The following is a 21,435-nucleotide window of genomic DNA, read 5'->3' on the forward strand; positions in this document are numbered from 1 at the left end:
TTATATTGATGTGCAGTGACAAGCAAAATTTTTGCTCTCCAATTTCTGAAAGTTATATGAAGTTTAAAACCCAGGGAAAAAAGCATGGCGTGAGTGCTCTAAGGATAGACCTACGGTATTCTAGAGCAAAAACCATTGAAGCTACTTCTACAGGAAATTGTTTTAACACAGCTATTGTATGTGGAATGAATACCATTAACTGCTCACCCCTTACATGTTTTTTTAGCTTTTCTCTCATTTTTTTGTTATTTTTTTTTTTTTAAAGATGTCACATATGAACTGGGGAACTTTAGCACCAAAATCAAGTCTCTCATAGTCCATCTAGCTTCCCCATCCTCCCCACTTAAAAAAAAAAAAGAAAGAAAAAATTAAATCACAAAGTCCCACTTATGTCGCGATCTTCATCCACTTTTTGTCTTCCTTCCTGTAGACCTACGCGAACCCAGGCAAGATTAGTCAACAGAGGTTCAGGTCGGGAAGAAAAAGGTTTTGAATGTCAAGATAGGTTTCCCCAAAAACCCAAGTCTGGCAACAACTCTCCCAAGAGGGGTGTGGGGGGGTCATGGGGAGAGGGGAGGGGGAGAGTGTGGGAGGCTGAAATAAGGGAAGGTGCAGTTGGGTCGCCAGCGGAGGGAGCTGCTGGTTCTGGGTCCCCTCCCCCTCCCCCATGGGCAGAGGCTCAGGGAGGCCCACGGGTGCCCTCTGGCGCTGAAGAGGTAATGTAGTCACAGTGACAAAGTTAGATTACAAGGCACTAAATTGCTTCTGTAAACTGTTACTGCTTTTTCTTTTGTGATTTGGCACTTAAGGCGTAAGCCGAGGGGAAAAAGGCATCTACTGACAAATATGGGACTTGTCTGTTATGCATGGTAAGTGGGCTATAAAATCGAGGAGAGGGGGTTTCAAGCCAGAGGAAGCTACTGACAAATTGACTTGTCCTTATGTTGGGGGGGGGGGGGGGGTGGTCAAGAGAGGGGAGAGGGAAGGGGCATTCCAAGGTTCTGGGGGAAAGGGGTTGAGCTTAACCTTGTTAATGTAGGGGTTGTCAGGAATCAGGGAGAGAGGGAGGGGAGGGTTAAGGATGGGGGGTGGAGTAGGCAGGGGGTCCCTCCCTACCCGGGGTTTAGTCATCTGAGATGGAAAGTCTGCTGAAAATGGGCAGGCGTCTTGAGTTGTCCAAGGTGGGGGAATCTGAGCCACTGTGGCTGCTGCTGGAGCTGCTCAGATAGCCCTCCTGGTCCGAGAGAGAATCCTGAGGGCTGGGGGGAGAGTCAAACATGTGAGGGGACTCGGACATGGGCCGGAAGAGGAAGGTGGTCGGGGAGCCACCCCCGGGCAGCCCCATGCTAGGGGCAAAGAGGTTCGCCAGCTCCTGGCTGGAGAAGGCGAAGGGATTATTGGTGCCATCTGGCAGGGTGGGTGAGCCCAGGAGGTCATCGGCGCTCAGGATGGGGGGTGGGGTGATGGACGTGGGGCTGTCCAGCAGCCCTGTGGCAGCGGCGGTGGCAGCGGCACTGGGAAACCCAGCAAAGCTAAAGCTATGCTGGAGGCGGGGACGGTCAGCGGAGAGGTCCCGGGCCCCGGCCAGGGCGCGGCGCTCCTCAGCGTTGTGGATGAAGTGGCAGCGGGGCCCATACGGGCAAAAGCCGATGGTGTGGAAGGTGCGGCACAGCTCCGTCTTGTACTTGGGGTGACGGGTCAGGCTTCGGAGCTCGTGGATGCCATGCGCGAACTGGCACTTGTCCCCGTACTTACAGGCGCCGTTCTCCTCAAAGGGGCGGCACAGCTCCGTCTTGTAGCGGCTGGAGTTGACCTGGCCGCTCCCTGGCTGCTTCTGGGTGGGCAGCAGCCGCTCGCCCCCTTCTGAGAAAGAGCGGTCTCGGAAGCGGCTGTCCCGAGAGCTCAGAGCTGGGGCCGGCTCGCCCTTGAGGCTGCTGAGGAGCTGGTTCTGGTGGAACTTGGAGCTGGGCAGGGTGACCGAGTGCCTCCGGGGGAAGCCCCCACCGGCAGGGGTGCCCACCGCCTTCCTGTCCAGCAGGCAGCCCCCTGCACTGGGAGTACTGTAGTTGAGCATCTTGTTACCCTGGAGGGAAGAGAGGGAAGAGAGAGGATGGTTGGTGACAAAGGCCATGTACCAGGGCCAAGAAAAGTATCCCTAAGTGCAGCCCCCTCCACAATCGGAAATGCCCCTTGTGTCTCTAAGGAACTACCTCTAACTCAGCCCTGGCAAGCCCCCTCCCACAAACCAGCCACCTAGCTTTACTTCGGCCCCATGCGTAAGAAACTACAAAGTCCTAACCTATAAAAAATTGTTATACATGCACCCTACTCCATGCAGACCCCTGGAATGCACCCCCATATCCTGTCTCCAAAGCTACCACTTTTATCCATAAAATCTAACTTTTTTACCTCCCCAGTAGATTCCTCAGCTAAAAAGATCTCCCGTAACTCCGACTTCTCTAGATTCCCTTTCCCCCAAACAAGAACAGGTAAACCTCAGGAGACTCTGAGTACCCTCCTTTTAATCGGTCCCTCCTTGATTGACACTCCACACAAACAAACGCCTGGCTTCCCAAGACTCAACTTCCTCCTTCAGAAAGGTTCCCTTCCTTTGGCAACAGGTTTCCAGACTGCCTTTGCTTTACTTGCTAAGAGGAGGGGAAGAGGAAGGGTCAGGAGAAATCCTCTATCTGGGGTGGGGGGTGGGGGGCAGGAGAAGGATGGGATTCTAAAATAAAGTTCATTGCCCCATGCCCTGGAAAGAGGTGCCTTCTACATTGATCTCCCCACCCCCTCCACTGGGAAGATGCCTTTGCAGTTAGTGTTCTGGCTGCAAGGGCAGGCTTGGATAAGAGCGCCAGTGTTTAATCTTTAACGCAAAGCTGCAGGTGGGAAGGAAAAGGAAAGCACCAAATCCCCCCACCCGCCTCCCAGTCAATAGTAGATTTGGGGGGAGGGAAGCAGAGCCACCACAGACAGGTTTCTGTTCCAATGGTATACCCTGGTCACCTGCCCAATCTGTACCCAAGATTCGGAAAGGGCACAAGCTGGGGACCAGGGAGTTGGCTCCCAGCCCATGTGGGTGTCATTGTGCAAATTCTAAAGTTGGTCCCTTAGGATCAGCTGCAGGGGCTCGGGAATCTGTAACAGCAACCACCCCACAGAGCGGATTACAGGAACCAAGTTGAGAGCCCGGTTCCCAACAATAAGGTTCATTTAAAAAGTCCGGGGGGGGGGGGGGGGGGGGGGGGGGGGCGAGGGAAAGAGAAATAGATCAAAGAGTGAGAAAGCCGGGAAGAGAAGGAAGGAGTGCAACAGAGCTCAGGTTAGCTGCCAGGGCAACTGGAGTTTGGGAAAGCCCAGAGAGGGAAGGAAGCTGAAATTCAAACTTTTTTTGATGTTGTTCTTCAGCTCCTCGGAGTCCCTGCACCCCAACCCTGCAGCCCTGGGGCCCTGGCAGCTGGGCCGACTGGAGAAGCAAGCTGGGAAAAGAGAGCGACATGACCCAACGTGTTTAAAAGAAGGCAAAACACTTTAGCAATTAAAAGTAGCCTAGCAGCTCCCCGCTTTCAAAGTGGGGAGAGGGGATGAACATAATCTAACATCCAAAGGCTTTTGCTGTGTACACTTAAACCGCATTCATGGAAAACTGTGTTTAAAACCTGCTTTTTTTCACACAGGCTGGCAAGCTACGCCACTTAAGGAGGCCCCATTAAATCCTTCCTCGCAGAGCCCCTTGAGCTCAGGCCGGCATTTTGTTCTCCAGGCCCCCCTCAACCCCCTCGGAAAACAGGTAAACGGGTCAAGCCTAGTACCATTATCACCCCAAAGTTTGCAGTACTGTAGGCGATCCCAGAAGGAAGCCTGGACGAGCTGGGGCGAACTGAAGTCCTACTGCAAACCCGTTCTGCAACATCCTTTTGAATCACAACTCTTGGCCTTTTTCTCGTACGTTCCCAGCCCTTCCACATCAGACATCCCAGTAGAGATGTCGTCCGGAGACTCACTTCCCCAAGGGGAGCCCCTGCTGACCCCACTGGCTGGCGGTGTGGCTGGAGACTCGAACCCCTCCCGGCGACAGCGAGACCCAGAGCGCGCACAGGCAAACCGAGCAGACCAGCGAAACCGGGCTCAAGCAGCACATTACCGGCGACGGAATCACCAAAAAAAAAAAAAAAAAAAAGGTCCCAGCAAACGACCCGCATCCCTCGGGCGGCCTCGCCACGCAAACTTCGCCCCCCAAAACTCTCATCTCCAAATTCCCATGCAGTAGCCGCCAGGACCTGTTGAAACTCAAAGGGTGGGAAGGAGAAAGCCAAATTCCTTTAAACTGGGGGGAAAGTAAGGCGGAAAAAAGAACCATCTTGCCTCTCTTCCTCTCCTTCCTACTTTCCAAGACCTGAACTTTTGAGGGTTCTTTCTTTAGGCAAAAGAGGAAAAAGAAAACTTTGAAAAGCGAACCCTCCGCCCCACTCTACCTTGCATAAAACTTCACTCAAGTCGAAGATGGTGGCAGACACGAGGGTGGTGGTCATCCTGGGCGCTCGCACGGGGCAGGGACGAGGATCTGGTGTGCCGCGAAGGTCCCGGTGCGGGGAAGGCGCAGCCTCCGGCTCTCCGGTCTGGAGTCCCACACGCCTGCTCCCGGCGCCCCTCGCCTTTCTGACTCTCCCCGACTGCGGCGCGCGAAGCCCAATTTATAAAGTTCAGATTTGGTGGACCGGGGGAGGAGGAGCTTTAAACTTATTTAAATGAGGAAGAGGAGGAAAAAAAAGGTGATTGACACTGAAGTTGAATCAGCCATGCGGTCAAACTCGGGGAAAAAAAAAAAAAAAAGAAACTTTCAAAAGGAAGAAGGGGGAGGGGAAACGAGGAAAGAAGGCTAAGAAAAAAAAAAAACCAACTGCAAGCAGCGCACAACTTTTTTTTCTTAAAGAGGAAAAGTTTCGAGTCTCTCGCTTGGCTACCCGGCGCTTGGGGCGCCCCTCTGTGGGGCCGCGCGGCGCGAGGGGGAGGGGCGCCCCCCCCCTTTGTCAGCCTGCGAGCGCGGCTCTGTGACATCATTCATTCCACCCTCTTCGGGGTTCTTGTTGTTGTGTTGTTGTTTTTTTGTCGGGCAGGAAGGCGGGCTCGACTTTCTCTTTTTGCAGGCGGGAGCAGAACCCGTCCTTAGCGCCCGGGCTGCGGTTTCCATCTTGAGCAGATCTCCCCTGAAATTTCTCCAAGTGCCCCCCACAACTTAACTCTTTTCCCGAGTTTTCTTCCGCACTCGGCTGCCTTCCGCAAACCAAGCAGGACCAGAACATCGGGAATTTGGGACGCAGAAAGCATTCGGGTCTAAGGTTTTTAGTTTAGTTTAGTTTTTGTTTAGTTTTTGTGTTTTTTTTTTTTTTCAGCAGGTCGTGGGGGAGGTAGAGTGGTGGGGGAAACTAGGGAGAGTTTTTCCCTGGGGGGGGGGGGGGACCGGGCCCGGCCGGGAGAGCGCAGCACGGTTTCGCGCGCCGCACGCGTCTACACACTCCTGTGCTTCGCAACCGAACGGCGGGAGGGGCAGTAGCGAAAAAGACCACCGCCCGGAAGGATTGCTTGCTTGTTTAACAGGCTTGGGAGTGGGATTTGTTTCACGCATTCAACCCTTAAACTTCTTCAAAAAGAAAACATGAATCCTCATGAATGTCCTTTCCAATCCGCCCTCCTCGCCCCCCCCCTCCGAAACACCAATAACGCACAACTTTCCACGAGCGCTCTGAACTATGGGACACACGCACACACCCCTAGACGCTTGAACAATGAAAAAAGTTACTTTGGCAAGAATGAAGGTAAAGAAATGGGGGAGGCGACACTTTTAACTTCTTGTTGCTTCTCCCCCGCCCCCACGGGAACGGAACATATGGCTTGTCACGCTGCGCTGTTTGGGCGGGATGGGGGGAAGGGGGCATGGGATCTTCCAACCCCCCCCCCATAGATTATTACTCCTTTTAAGACTGTAATATATTTACTGTTAGCTTCAGAGGCCTCTCCTTCCACCCAAATAAAAAGTTGTTAACGTGTCGCCCACGGCCCCCGGGTGCTGGAGCGAAGACCCAGGCGGAAATCGCGGGGCTGTGTTTCTTTCCTATTTCCCCGCGTGCCCGGCCGCCTCCTCAGCCCTCGCACGTTTCTTCCCAGCACTCAAGGCGGCCGGGTCTGTTATGAAACCCCGTGCGCTGAGTGGCTAAGAGCGGGTTCCATTGCGATGTAATTAGGTCACCCCATTATGAGCACGTTTCTTTGGAAAGGACAGGGCGGGCGGAGCAGAGCGCTCGAGTCGCGCTCTCACCACCACCACCCACCCACACACACACACTCACGCATTTTTATTGCATTTCTGGTGTATTCGTCAACCTCCGAGCAGACCCAGGGAAACCTTCCAAATCACAACTGTTTTAGGAACCGGTTATTTTTCATCTTTGCGAAACACAGAACTTTTGCTGCAACCACCAACCTACGTGATCCCAGCCGGGTCTGCTTTTATTTGGCCCCTCTGACTTAAATTGATGGCCCCCATTTTTAACCCGCCTGCTGCCCCTTGCCTTTCCTTCTGCTGCTGTCCAGCCGCCTGTTGCTTCCCTCCCCCTGCTCCCATAGTTCAGCTTTTCTTGAAATCTGGCAAGCGCCAGAAAGGGAAATAACTTCCATCCACCTTAATTTAAATCACTCAAGTGTAGGTTTCTTTCTTAAAGGGGTGTTTGCTCGCTCCTTTACCCAGCTCCAAGAAAGGGAGGGGGTCGTGCAGTTTCTTGATGATGAGGTAATGAGTTCCAGATTTCAGGACAGAGCAGGCTGCGCGTTAAAACCACAAGGTTAGTCTGCGTCCTGATGTGAAGCTATTTCGTCCTTTTATCTGCCTCCCCCCCACCCCAAAAGACCCATTGGTCTTTAATTCTGGAGGGTTCGCGAAGCTCTGCTGGGGGGATGGAGGAGGGGTGGAAAAGCGAGGGAGAAGGGGGACCCGGAGCGGGTGGGGCCGCCTGCCCGGCCCCAGGCCTGGCCCGCTGTCCCCCGCCCGCGGCTGCAGGACTGGCTAGAAGCACCATCACGCGGCCCCGGAGCCGCAGGCTAGCTAAAAAGTCTTTTTTCCCCCCCCCCCCCCCCCCCCCGCCCCAAGAGAACTCCGATTCCTCGAATTTCCTCCGCTTTTCCAACTCCCGGCCGCCTCTCCCCTCCCCCGCTCCCGGGGCGCGGGCAACGCGGGGCGGCGGCCAGCCTGGCCCGCTCGCTCCGGAGTTGTTTACCGGCCCCGCCGACCCACCGAGTTTGTTCCAGCTCCCAGAGCCTGCCTCTATAATTAAACTCTTTTTTAATTGTTGGGTTGAAACGTCATTTCGGGGACTTTCCAAGGGTGAGGGAGCCGAGGGGAGGGAGCGAGCCTCCTTAACCCTTCGCTGACCCGGCGGGCCGCAGAGTGGCGTCCAGCAGGGCCGAGGAGGGCTGAGAGTCCAGGGGCCGGAGCCGGCCCGCCCCGACTGGACCGGCTCTGCAGGTGCCCGATGGCGGCGGGGACGGCGGAGAGCTCCGACCCGGACGGGAAGGCCGACGAAAGCCATCGCCGAGCTCCCCGCCCCCTAAGCAATGCAGTCCGCGCTCCGGTTCCTTACCCGCGCGGGGCCGCGAGAGGCAGTCCCTCCACCTGCACTGCAGCTTCCGACCGGGAGGCGATCCGCCGGATCCTCCGTCCCAGGCCCGACTATCAGGGCCCTCCTGGCGCACTTGGAGCCGGTCCCCTCGCGAGGAGGGGCTGGGCAGGTATTTTTGGATGGGGGTGTTAGGTTTTGTTCAAGGAGGAAGGTGAAAGTCCCTCGAAATTAGGGAACCGCGACGGATGTATTCATGGGTCATTCTGGACCGTGGGCGCACCTCGCGGCAGGTGAGCGTGTGGGGTGCCAGGCCCCTAGCGGGCTTGGCCACGTCAACAGCGACCTCCAAGGCACCCCTCCCCAGGATCCCATCCTGGCCCGGTTGCAGCACGCGATCTGCCATCGCAGAGTCCCACTCCTTCAGGTCGTTTGCACAAACCCCCAAATTCTTCGGATTGGGCCCCGCCCGCCCAGGACCTCTGCCACCTGAGACCCTGGAACAGCTGTAAGGTCTCTGGATTAGAGAGAGGTGGAGGTATGGCCAAGTGCGGCCTGAGAGTTACGTGGTTTAGATTCACCTGTAGTGCTTGTGGAATGCAGATTCCTGAGCTTGGACCCAGGCCCAGTGAATCAGATGGTCTGGGTGGGGATTCAGATGCTCTGGGGTGGGGTCAGGAATCTGCATTTCTAGTAATTTCCTGCTAGTGACTCAGATATTGAGGTCTGAGAATCAGTGGTCCAAAACGTTGAAGTTGGGCCATTCTGGATCCAAATCTTGGCCCTGCCATTTTCTAGCCCTGTGACTTTTCAAGACAGTGACCAAAGCCTCTGTTTTCTCATCCCTAAAATATGGATGATAATACGGCCTAAAATTGGCCGCTAAAGTGCTTAGTTTCAACCCTAGCAGAACCCTTTTATATGCCTAGCCATTGTATGTAAACGAAACCATTCTTGAGGCCTTATTACACCACAAAACACATTTTGGGGAGTATTCACTTTGCAAAAGGATGCTTCAGTATGAACACCCTGAAATGGTCAGCTAACAACTTTGACCCCTTCTGCGCCTTCTCCTTCCTTGCCTGGGCCTGCCTAGAGACACAGGATAGCCCAGGAGTTTTGAGCCACCTAGACGTTGAGGGGAAGCCCAACTCTGCCAGCTGGTCACCAGTTGCACAACCTCAAGCAGGTCACTTATTCTCTGGGGTGGTCGGGAAGGTTAAACTCTTCCAGCCAGTGCTTAGCTCCGACAGCCACTTGCCCTCCAGTCACTCCAAACTCTAGCAGTTGCTGGTGGTTTGCTGCACAGCCCTCCCTGGGGCTTTGCTCAAGAGGTTCCTTCTGCTGGGGTTTCACGCAGCTCCCAGAGCAGGCAAAATACCTCTCTCGCAGCAGGCCCACTGCTGCCTGCGGCACTCCGGCATTCTACTGCATTTTATGGGAATTATCTGTTTACTCCCACTGGACCTGTCAACTCCTGGAGGGCAAGGGCAGCTCTATTACCTGGGTCTCAGGAGTAGGTCCTGAGTAGGTACGCAATTCATTTTTTTTCCCCAGCTACTACAGCACCTGCTGTTGTAACCATTAGGATACTTTGGTCACCCTAAACCCGGCAGTGGGAATAGAAGAAGGATGGACGAGGCTCCAGGAGTGACAGGAAGGGGGGAGGCCTTGGGCTCTGCCATCAGGGGAGATGGCACCCTTACCAGGTTCAGAAGGCCAGAGCTGGTAATTCAGGAAGGCTGGGCTTCCACGGCTTGCCAAGGGCAAGTTCTGTGCAGCTGTTAAGAGGTGACATAGTCTAATGGAATGAGCACTGGTCGAGGAGTCAGGAATCTTGGATTCTAGAGCTACTCTGCCGCTAGTTCAGTAGGTCATTCTCTACTCCGGGCTTCCATATTCTGCTCTGTAGATGGAGAGCATTAGACTAGGCAGGTGGTACTCGAATATCACGCTGAGCAGAATTACCTGGGGAGATTTTAAAGCTATACAGATGCCCTGCGCCACCCCATCCCAGTCCAGCCCCCTCCAAAGATTCCACTTCAGTTGGTCTGGTGTGAGGCCCAGCATTTGTATCTTCTAAGCTGTCCAGATAATTCTATTGTGAATCTATTATGAACCCAGAAGCACTGGATTTGATTATGTTAGATCAGTAGTTCTCAACCAGGGATGATTTTGCCCCCCACCCCCACCCCATGAACATTTGGCAATGTCTAGATACATTTTGGGTTGTCACTATTGGGAGGTGGGGAGGTCAGTGCTACTGGCATCTAGAAGATAGAGGCCTGATATGCTGCTAAACATCCACACAATAGCCCCCACAACAAAATTTATCTGACTCAAAATGTCAATGGTACCCAAACTGAAAAACCCAGTTTTAGAGGTTGTTTCCAACTCCCAAGATCCCTGCATACTTAGGCTCTATCCCCACTCCCCCTGAAACCCTTCTCCTTAGGGCAGCCCAAGTGATCTTTTTCTTTTCTTGTTTTTTTTTTTTTTTTTTCTTTTTCACGTTTATTTATTTATTTTGAGAGACAGAGCTCTTCGCTGTCAATGCAGAGCCTGACGCAGGGCTCAATCCTCTGAACCAGGAGATCACGACCTGAGCTGAAATCAAGAGTCAGACGCTTAACCTATTGAGCCACCCAGGTGCCCCTCCAAGTGATCTTTTCCAAAACCTAGATCTAGGGTGCCTGGCTGTCTTAGTCAGTGGAGCATACCGCTTTTGATCTCAGGGTTGTGAGTTCCAGCCCACATTGGGTGTAGAGATTACTTAAAAATAAAATCTTTAAACAACAACAACAACAACCACAACACCCCTCAAACCTAGACCTGATCTTGTGTTACACTTGCCTAAAAACCTTGGCTACCCATCCTTCTTGGAATAAAAACCATACCCATAGTCCAGCACAGTCTGACTCTCTTACTGCTCCAGTCTGGACTTTCATACCTCTCCCTCCCTCCCACCACTTCTCCCACCCCCCAGGGCACCCCCTTTGCTCTGGTCAGTTTCAGATGACAATGAAGGATACTTCCTTCTGCCCTAGGGCCTTGACACTTGTTATTTCTCCTGTCTGAACGGACCTTCCTTTGGCCCAAATAAATTCTAAATCATCCTTTAGAATCCAGCTCAAGCATCACTCCCTCCAAGACAAGGTATCTCTCTCCTCTCTGAAGTCCTCATGGAATATTCATTTCGTTCAGAGTAGTTATTTCCGTTTATATGTTCATTCCTGTCACTTTTTTTTTCTTTTTAATTTCACATGCAGAAAAATTGACCTATCTTTGGTGTACAGATTTTTTTTTTTTTTTTTTTTTAAATTTTAGAGATGGAGAGGGACAGCACAGGAGCCAGGGAGAGGAGCAGAGGGAGTGAGAGTGAATCCTAAGTAAGCTCCCCGCTCAGCGCAGAGCCTGATGCAGGGCTCCACCCAGGACCCTGGGATCGTGATCTGAGCCGAAATCAAGAGTCAGAGCCACCCAGGCGCCCTTAGCATGCAGACTTTTAATGTGAATAGATTAATCACCACCATGACCAGGAAACAGAACAGCTCCATCACCCCCAAAAACTTCCCTCATGCTACCCCCTTGTAGTCATGTGCTTCCCCTCCCTTCACTCTGCAACCACCGATCTGGTCCCTATACTGTAATTTCATCTTTTCCAGAATGCCATATAAATAGAATCATATAGGATGTATGATTTCACTCAACGTAATGCCTTTGAGATTTATCCATGTTGTTGCACGTATCGCTAGTTCATTCCTTTTTGTTGAAGAATACTATTTCACTGTATGGGTGCACCATTGTTTATTCACCTGTTGAAAGACATTGGATTATTTCTAGTTGGGGGCCCTGATGAATAGAGCTGCAGTAGCATTTGTGTACGGATTTTTCTGTGAACACGGTGCCTATTTCTCTAGGGTAAATAAGTAGGAGTGGGATTGCGGGGTCAAATGGTAAGTGTATGTGGAAGTTTATGTTAAAAACTGCCAAACTGGGGCGCCTGGGTGGCTCAGTCGTTGAGCTTCCGACACTTGATTTCCACTCAGGTCATGATCTCACAGTGAGTTCAATCCTTGAGTCTGGCTCTGCACTGACAGCATGGAGCCTGCTTGGGATTCTCTCTCTCTCTCTCTCTCTCTCTCTCTCTCTCTCTCTTTCTCTTTTTCTCTCTCTGCCCCTCCCCTGCTCGCATGCTCTCTCTCAAAATAAATAAATAACATTTAAAAAGAAACCTGCCAAACTGTTTCCCAGAGTGGATATACCATTATGCATCTCCAACAGCAATATGTAAGTTACATGTAAGCAACAGTTGTTCCACACCCCGACACCAAGCCTTACAATTGTCCGTATTTTTTATTTTAGTCATTCCAATAGTGTGTGGTAGTATCTCATTATGGTTTTAATTTGCATTTCATTCATGGCTAATGATGTTAAACATCTTTTCATGTACTTACTTGCTATATGTGTATGTCCTCTTTGGTGAAATATCTGTCCAGGTCTTGCCCATTTTTTAAACTGGGTTATTTGTTTTCCCACTCTTGAGTATTGAGAGTTCTTTTTTTTTTTTAATGTTTATTTTTGAGAGAGAGTCAGAGCGCGAGCGGGGGAGGGGCACATAAAGAAGGAGACACAGAATCTGAAGCAAAATCTGCACAGAGCCCGATGCAGGGCTCCACCTCACAAACTGCCAGATCATGACCTGAGCCGAAGTCAGACTCTTAACCGACTGAGCCACCCAGGTGCCCCTCTTTTTTTTTTTTTAAGCTATTTTATTTATTTATTTTTAAAATGTTTGTTTGTTTGTTTGTTTGTTTATTGGGAGAGAGGGAGAGAGCAAGAATCCTAAGTAGGCTCCATGCTGTCATCACAGAGCAGGATGCCACCCAGGCACCCGGAGGGTTCTTTATATATTCTAGATACAGTTGCTTTGTTGGATATGTGATGTGCAAATATTTTCTTCAGTCTGCACCTTAGCTTTTCATTCTCTGAGCAAAATATTTTTCACAGAGCAGAAGGTTTCAGTTTTGATGACTTTTTTCCAGTTTTTCTTTTGTGGATCATGCTTTTAATGTTGCATCTCACACTCTTTACCTGACCCTGCATTAAGATTTTTTCTTTTAAAATTTAATAGTTTTATGCTTTACGCTTAGATCTGTGATCCATCTTGAGTTAGTTTTTATATACGATGGGAAATTTAGGTTGAGGTTTGTTTTTTTGCCTTTGGGTGTTCAATCCTAACACTGTTGTTGGGTTTTTTTTAAGTTTATTTATTTTGAGAGAGAGAGGGGAGAGAGAGAGAGAGAGAGAGAGAGAGAGAGAAAGAGAGAGGGAGAACGAGATGGGGAGGAGCAGAGAAAGGGAGAGAGACAGAATCCCAAGCAGGCTCTGCACTGTTAGCGCAGAGCCCCATGCAGGGCTGGAACCCACGAACTGTGAGATCATGACCTGAGCCGAGATCATGACCTGAGCTGAGGTCAAGAGCCAGATGCTTACCAACTGAGCAACTCAGGCCCACCACCCCCCCCAGCACTGTTTATTAAAGAGACTATCATTTGTCCATTGAATTGTTTGCGCCTATTCAAAAATCAGTTGGTCATAGTTGTATGGGTCTCTTTATTCTGTTTCACTGGTCTGTGTGTCCATTCTTTTGCCAGTGCTACACTTGTCTCGGTTATCGTGGCTTCATGGGAAGTCTTAAAATCAGGTGGTGTAATTCCTCCAACTTTATTCTTATTTTTCAAAAGTATTCTCATTAGTTTGCCTTTTCATATAAATTTCAGAATCATCTTGTCTGTATCTTCCAAAAAAATTGTACTAGGAATTTTATTAGAGTTGCGTTAAACCTATAGATCAGTTCAAGTGACATCTTTACCATGTTGAGTCTTCTAATCCATGTACATGGTATGTCTATTTATGTAGGCTTTTCGTTTCTTGAATCAGTGTTTTATAGTTTTTTTATATGTATTTTTAAGTACGCTCCTTGCCCAGCATGGAGCCCATGACCCTGAGATCAAGACCTGAGCTGAGATCAAAAGTTGGATACTTAACCAACCAAGCCACCCAGACACCCCTTTGTAGTGTTTAGCCTATAGATCCTACACGTTTTGTTAGATTTATACCTAGTATTTCCCTCCTTTGGGGAACTATTATATTTTTTCTTAATTTCAGTTCCTAATTTTTCATGGCTAGTGTATAGAAATACAGTTTTTTGTGCATTGGCCTTGTATCCTGTGTTCTAAGTCACCTTAGTTGTAAGGTTTTTTTGGTAGATTCCTTAAGTTTTGTTTTGTGTGTATGTGTTTTTAACATAGACAATTATCTGCAAATAGGAACAGCTTAATTTCTTCCTTTCCAATCTCATGCCTTACATTTCTTTTTCCTGCCTTATTGCCCTGTCTAGGACTTCCAGTATGATACTGAACAGGCATTCATGAGTGGACACCCTCACCTGATCCCAATCTTAGGGGAAAGCATTCAGTCTTTGACTATTAAGTACAACATTGGTTTCAGGTTATTTTACAGTCGTTTAACTTTTTTGTTGTTGTTTATTTATTTTTGACAGAGAGAGAGAGAGAGAGACAGAGCATGAGTGGGGGAGGGGCAGAGAGAGAGGGTGACACAGAATCCAAAGCAGGCTCCAAGCTCCAGGCTGTCAGCACAGAGCCCGACGCGGGGCTCAGACTCACAGACCGTGAGGTCATGACCTGAGCCAAAGTCAGACGCTCAACCGACTGAGCCACCCAGGTGCCCCTGGTCATTTAAATTTTTGACATCTCCCTTCCCACTAGGATGTATACTCCATGAGAGCAGTCTCTCTGCTCTCCACTCAACCTTCAGTGCCTGCAACGGTACCTAACACACAGTTAACAATTCTCTACTTTAGTAACTTATCCAGCCATAACCACTGCCCTTATGACAGACAGCAGAAGGACTTGGCTGAACATTCAGACATTGTGAAGAATAACTGGACGATAAATACCCCAGTGGATCCAACCAGGCATTAGCTCCATGGAGCTGGCCACTTGAAACTGCAGCTTTCTAGCAAGCCATTCTGTGTCGAAGCATTGATCTATCAGGAAAAGATGACTGCAATAAAATAATTATTTCAGACTGACAGCATTCTATTCCCAAAGGGAATCTAAACAAAAAGCTCTTGGCTCTGAAAAACAGGGGCTTTCAGGGTAAAGAGTCACACTGCTCTGAAATCTTAGGCCCTCGGATGGGTGGGGTTGTTTCGCTAAATTTATTTCAGCCGCTTATAGAAACACAAGGGGGAAGAGGGGGGTGGCTGCTTGCACACCAGCCCTGGCTCTGGAGTATTAATATCTGCCGGGTCAGGCTTTTATTTGGGTTTTGTTTCACCTTTTGGGGGTGGGGAGACAGGCAGGCAGCAGGAACATCTCACGGCTGCACGGCTTCTGAGCTGTGGTTTTCCACCTTTCTCCCTGTGCACTCCCAGCAGGCCCACCCTGCCCCCTCCCGCCTCACCTGAGGGTAGCTCTCTACCCACTGAATACCAAGCAGTCTCACCCACGTACCTTTCACATCTACTCTTCTCCCATTTCCAGAAGGGGTCTGAGCATTCCAAGAGAGTGAGAGTGAGAGATGGAACCTGCTTGCTTGCTTGCTTGCTTTCTGGCACAAGTGTGGGGCACCTTTGTCCCTGGCCCCATCAGAACCCCCTACCCAATCCCTTACCCCATCCTCTGTGGCTCTGCTATTTGCATTTGGGGTTGGGGGGGGGGCGGTTCTTGTATATGAAATCCAGGTCTTTTGAATCCTGTCTTCCTTCTCAGCCTCCCCCCCAAGCACTGAACACACATTTTTCTCGGTGCCTGATACCTGTCACGCGCTCACACCCATACCGAGAAAAAGGGGTTACGTGGAACCGTCATGTTGCTCTCTAAACACCTGTTCTCGTCTGAATTTGGAATGCTTTATGGAACCCAGGTTAATCACCTCCCACGGATGTGGGAGAAACTGAGGCACAGGAAGCAGAGGTGAGATGTGTATCCGCCCGCTGGCTCTCAGAGGTACCCACTGAACCGAAAGGCCCAGAGAAACATAGGGCCCCGTGTCTGGGAACTTGCTGTTGTGCGGCCCGCTGTCTAAGGGCAGGAAGAGGAGACATACGAGCTGAACAAGCTGCTAGGCTTATGACTCAAACAATTACATGAGAATATGGGGAAGTACCTCACACAGTGCTCGGCCCATGGGAACCCAACAAATGCCAGCCTCGTTCTTTGGCAAACTCCTGCTTCCTGGCTCACCAGGGAAGATGGCAGACATATCCTCGTCCTCTCCGCTCCCCAGCCCCCAGTTCAAAAGACTGAACAGGCACTGATGGGAGGGGAAGGTGGCTGCTTCGGGGAGAATAAAGGTTATAGACACAAACTGTAAAGTGCTCATGAGGAAACTAAGTTTCTCTTTTGTCCCAGCACCAGCCAGTTGGCTTTGGAATTATCCCTCCAGCCCGGAGTGGGACCAACCCCGCCCTGGGGAGCTGTTCCTTTGAGAAGCAGGACTCACCTTCCCAGCCAGAACAGGGATCAGACAACTCTTGGAGGGTCGCCCATAGGCAGCGGGAGAGAGGATGGACCTTTGCCACAGCCCTGTGACTTCTCCCAAGATGAGTTTCTCCTGCCAAATGCACCCTCCACCCTGTGGGGACCACGGGCCCCCAAACCAGGGCCTGCCCTTGTCCGACCAAAGGCAACCAGATCTGTTGCAGCTGTTCAGTGAGAGAAAGAGCTCTCCCAGAGACCGGGGAAGTGGCTAGAGAAAGATTCCTGCCAGCCTGGGGGTGTAAATATTTATACAACGTGCTATGTGGGCAGAGGGAGGTGGCAGGAACGAGGCGGCCCCGAGACCGCAGAGTGTAGGAGCCTACTCTTTGCGCTCAGGTGGGAAGGGCAAGAGGCTGCTAGGATCCTAATCCCCCCCCCTCAACACCCCAAACCCCTACATCAAAGAGGCTGGTCTTTGTCCCCAGCCCTCCTACCAGAATTGAGAGGAGAACTTAAAAGAAAGTTCACCATCCTTCTCCTAAGTCCCCTAACCGTTCATTCCTCCTGGCTAGGATAGGCCTCTCTGCCAGGAAGGAGGCCCTGCCTTCAACCAGAGACAGAGCAGCTCCACAGGGCCCAGGCCTAAGGATTTGTGGGCCCCTGGGGCTCATGGTTCTAGAGTTTTTAAGGATGCTCGGCCCCAAGACTTAGACTCTAGGGCTGAAGGCTTAGAAAATACAAGCAAAATATAAAATAGGCAAAGATTTCTCTCAAGCTTCTATATAATCAATAGTACCTTTCCAAAGTAGCAGTAACATGGTACACGGATGGTGACGAGGAATGGATGGGACCTGGCAAGAGAGCAAGGTGTGGAGAAGGTGGGGGAGCCCTTGATGGCACTTCCAGAACAGCACGTGGCCACCATCACACGGGGCCTAGGAAAAGACAGTGCAGCCCCACGGACGTCCACCTGGTGCTCTTGGGCCCCGGCACCCCAGGACGCAGCTCAGCCCCAGGTGCGCATGGACTTAGCTGCCCCTCATCTAGGCCGCTAAGGTCTCAGCCAGGACCCAATGGCATTGACGTCCCAGGGTGGGAGGCAAGCCTGGGTCGGGGGTGGGGGGTGAGGGGGACAGCCAGATGGACTCCAGTCGATCTGCCTCAGACAGCTGGGGAGCAGAGCCAGGATGCGCCTCTCCTCCCTCCCCCATCACTCCAGACAAGGAGGGGCGCGGCTGCAACTTCTTGGGTTTCTCTGCCACCGCGCCCGCGCCCATCGAGAAGCACCACCTGCTTCTATCAGTATGGGGCTGACCCTGAGGCCCCCCACAGGTGGGGTTTGTGTTGCTCCTCAGCGGCCAACAGCCTTTCAGACACCTGAAATGATCAGGCACCACTTGCATTCCCCGTGCCCCTTCAAAAACGCGCACTGGCAGGAGTGGGGGTGTCGGGAAGGAAGGGCCTTCTACTGGAAAACCGCCTCGGTCTTCCGCCAGAGAGCGAACATCTAAAGACACCCGGCCTCCTCCAAGAGGCAGCCCCCTCTGCGTAAAGTCCCCCACCCACAGCACATCCCTTTGCAAGTAATACATTCCCAGTGCGCGCACCTCCCCTGAGCTCTGGCCTTTAGGGTGGAATCTGGTGAATGCCCCACCTGTCTGCTCAGAGAGGGACGGATTCCACTGCCTCCCTGAGCAGTGGGGCCCAGGCCCACACACACCGTGGAGGAAACACCATCTGCCCCAACCCTCAGCCCGGGGCCTGGCAGCCGATGTCAACCCTCACAGGGGGGAGAGCAGCCCTGTCCCCAGCCCTCCCTCTCCAGAAGGGAGCTCCTCTTCCAGGGACACCAGGGCTGCGGTGAGAATCTTCAGATGCTCAGGTCCTCTTCTGCCGCCATGGCTCTGCCTGCCGGCTGTGGCCTCCTTCTTGCCAGCACTGCTTAAACAGATGAGCAAGAATAAAAGCCTGTGTGGCCCAAGGAAAGCTTTAGGGGAAAGAACTGACGCTGAAGGAAAAGGAGGGGAAGGACTCTTAAGAAACAGGAGAGGAGGGGAATTCGGGAAACAGACAAAATAAACCGTCCGAGAATCCAGATGTAAAACGAGGGAAGCCAAAAAAGAAAGAAAAATTATGCTAAGAAGGCAAAGTTGGGGTGGGGAAGGGAATTGAGAATGAAGAAGAAGGCGGGGGGGGGGGGCGGTTATAAATATGCTGAAAAGAGAGTAGAATGGGAGAGCAAACAACACCAGAAAAAAATAAAAAATAGAGACCCAGGAGAGAGACAGAGGCAGCAGCGAGTTTAAAACTGCTTTGACCCTCAACCAGCCACACTCCTAATGTTCTGAGTCTTCGTGCTTGAGTCTTGTTGATTTCAGAGCCTTCCAACAAGAGCAAAGGACAATCCTAGGAAAGCAAGCTTTCCTCCCCAGTGTTTTTCCTACAATCCCCCCGGTGCACCTCCACTGTTGCTCTTTTTCAGGGGTAGAGCTCATCTCCCTGGGGCAAGGCGGAAAAGCATTCCAGTCCGCCCCAGACTCTGGTGGCTTCCATCATGGTGCCCCCTGGAGGGCCCACTGGAGGATCTGAGCAGCAGGAGCCCTGTGGTGGGAGAAGCACCGGGTTGTGATACAGCTGTGCTGTCAGCATTTCATCCTCCAGGGAGGGGCTTACCCCAGCCACCTCTCTGTGGACCAGGGCTAACCTGGAACAGAGGGGCTCTGCAAAGCCAGAGGAGTCCCAGCAAATGCAACTTTTGGAAACAACTTGGATGATTTAGTTTCCAGGCATTCCCAAGGGGACCTAAAGATAGCTACAGTTTTCCCATTGCTGGGTTGGCAAACAGCTCCTTGAAGCTCACCTTTAATGCCTTGTATTCATAAACTCCATGAGCACCGGCAGAAGATTCTGGTTCCTCTCCCTTTGTTGGCTTGGCCTTTCAGCCTTGTGTTGCCTCTCTCTCTTCTGGAGTCAGCCAGTGTCTCTCGTCTGTGTCTGCTTAGGTCGTTCGTTTCCCTTAGGTTATCACTCCGCCTCTGCCCACTCTTCCATTTCTCTAGGGCAGCAGGAGTAGGGAGAAAGGCTAAAAACAAACCAAGGCAAAATCAAGCAGCAGAGGAAGTAAGTGAGTTTGGTTTAGCGGCCGTCTGCAGTGGCGGTGGCAGGCTCCTGATGGACGGGGGTCTGAGCCTCCCCAGGCCCCCTGAAACCGCTCCTCCAAAGTTCAGCCGAGGGGAAGCCACACAGGCTGAACTCTGACTAACAAGGACAAAGAAAACAGTTCTTGCACCAGCCCTTCTCCCCAAGAATTCTTAAGTGCTTGACCCTGGTTCTGTATGTTCCAAAAGTCATATTTTTCTTCTCTCAAAAACTGAGGGATGTGACACAATGGACAGAAGGGATGTCTAGGTTGTAGCCTTAGATACTCAAGCCGGTTTCTTCTCATCCCTCCTAACCTTCAAACCTGCCACAGCCGTATAATCTGTGACTCAAACTATTATTTAACCATGAAAAAAGACAAACCAGGAAATTAGAGGCTGAATGACCTAAAATTTATTCCATTCAACTGAGCTAATCTCCTAATAAGGGTGTGTATAATAATAAGTCATGCTATATCTGTTCTGGAAGATGTGAACATTGCAGGGGAAAGCGCATGGTGATTGCAGATCCTAACTTGTTGAGATTTGTCCTCAAAAGGGTAAGTGCCTGGTCCTAGGCCAAGCTGCCTAGCAGTTTGCCAGATGAGTCTCAACATTTGGGAACCGATGTTGCAGCAAAGAGTGCCCAGCGTGCGGGCCGACCCCATTCAAACCCCTCACTGCCACTTCCTAGTCGAGCAAGGCACTTACCTGCCTCCTTTAGTCTCCTCCACTATGAAATGGCAATGACAGCAATCCTGATCTCCCGGGGCTGCTGCTGTGAGGACAGATGAGCGAGGCGCTTGGCACATGTGAGCAGCCCCCCTTCCTCCCAGCACCGCCCCCCCCCCCCCCGGTCAACTGTTGCTGTATGTTAAGCAGTGAATTGGCAAGACTAAGGAGAAGGCTGGAGGCCCCACCAAGTGGGGTTCCACGGAGTCACTGGAACACAGTCAAGTATCCCAAGCAAGAGAGAGAAGAGGGTCCCAGAGGAAGCCCAGGCAGCTGGCGGGTGGAGCACTGCAGGGAGAGCCAAGGACAGCCACTCAGAGCGTGGGGGCTGCACTCCAGTCCTGCTGCGTTAGCTCAACTCCTTGCATCCCCACCCTTGCACGGGTTCACCCTTACATGAAACCCAGCACTAGCTCCCACTAGGTGCACAGCACCGGCCAGGCCCAGGGCTGTAGGGGGAGCAAGGTTACTAAGGGATCACTGGCCTCCGAGACTTCGTGACCAGGCATTTCTGCCCAAATTCAGAAATCTGCCCTTTCAGGAGCCAGACTGTGAGGATATGACCAAATGCTGAGACATTCTTATTTCAGGGCCAGTTTTCTTTCTTTAAGTGGAAAGGCAAAGAGTTCAGAAATGTGCTGGAAATGTGAACACGAAATGGAATCTTGTTAACATTTAAGGACTATTGCTAATTTCTAGGTGAGATAAAGACAATATGGCTAAATTTAATGAGGCCCTTTTATTTAGAGATACATACTGAAATACTGGCAGGTAAAATGCTATGCTCTGATATATAGCATTTACTTCACTATTATATGGGAGGTGGAGAGGCGGACGGTGGTATAAATGGACAAGCTTGGCCAAGAGTTGGTGATGTGGGTGGTGGGTACACGGGGATTCTTCACACTACTCTGTCTCTTCCCATATATGTTTGAAATTTTCCATAATAAAAGGTCTTCAGTTCATAAAAGCTGAAAAAAACCTTAACTCGGGGATTCTTGTCTTATTGGGTCTTGTAACATGATATCTACTTCCTGAGGACATGTGCTCTTGGACATGAGATGAGCCTGTGGGAGACCTGCCAGGAGTGGGGAGGACTAGAGAACAGGCAGGGAGAGCAGCATCCATGGGGCAGAAAAGCACCCCAAACCCTCCACCCATTCCCCCCCCAACACACACACATGAGAATCAAGAGTGGTGTCCCGTCCCTCAGGGCCTCCCAGGCTGGGAAGAAACATTCGAAGAGGCTGGTGTTCATTTTGCACTGCTTTTAAACTCAGTGAAAATTATCTTTCAGTTGGTTTCAATGTGTTTTAAAGCACAATGAATTTTTTTTTTTGCCAGTAGAGAGCTATTATCGAAGAGTGGGCAACCTCTCCAACATCGAATGGAAAGTGGGGAGAGTCACGCATGCCCCGCTTGCTAGAGTGTGAGGCGAAATGA

The 21,435-nt window shown here is 51.2% G+C and overlaps 1 protein-coding gene and 1 long non-coding RNA gene across 2 annotated transcripts; both read right to left on the reverse strand.

Annotated features, from left to right (window-relative positions):
• Positions 1–210: 210 nt before the first annotated feature.
• Positions 211–4,681, reverse strand: ZFP36L1 (ZFP36 ring finger protein like 1). Its single transcript, XM_040477503.1, has 2 exons — positions 4,479–4,681; positions 211–2,083 (listed from the first exon to the last, which is right to left on the reverse strand). The coding sequence occupies exons 1-2, from the start codon at positions 4,533–4,535 to the stop codon at positions 1,124–1,126; spliced, it is 1,017 nt and encodes a 338-aa protein (XP_040333437.1). The 5' UTR covers positions 4,536–4,681; the 3' UTR covers positions 211–1,123.
• Positions 4,682–16,725: 12,044 nt separating this feature from the next.
• LOC121031962 (uncharacterized) lies at positions 16,726–20,676 on the reverse strand. Its single transcript, XR_005791008.1, has 3 exons — positions 19,972–20,676; positions 18,984–19,205; positions 16,726–18,061 (listed from the first exon to the last, which is right to left on the reverse strand). It is a non-coding gene; the product is annotated as an uncharacterized LOC121031962 (long non-coding RNA).
• Positions 20,677–21,435: the final 759 nt, after the last annotated feature.

The sequence above is a fragment of the Herpailurus yagouaroundi genome, unplaced genomic scaffold (assembly GCF_014898765.1).
Source record: "Herpailurus yagouaroundi ecotype Mexico unplaced genomic scaffold, PumYag 141, whole genome shotgun sequence".
In the NCBI taxonomy this organism is placed as follows: domain Eukaryota; kingdom Metazoa; phylum Chordata; class Mammalia; order Carnivora; family Felidae; genus Herpailurus; species Herpailurus yagouaroundi.

What these genes read in the sequence shown, in the direction of transcription:
- ZFP36L1 (XM_040477503.1), bottom strand. Translation starts at nt 4,535, where the DNA reads ATGACCACCACCCTCGTGTCTGCCACCATCTTCGACTTGAGTGAAGTT. An exon ending in TGAGTGAAGTTTTATGCAAG is followed by an intron (nt 2,084 to 4,478) that starts GTAGAGTGGGGC and finishes TCTTCCCTCCAG; the next exon opens with GGTAACAAGATGCTCAACTA.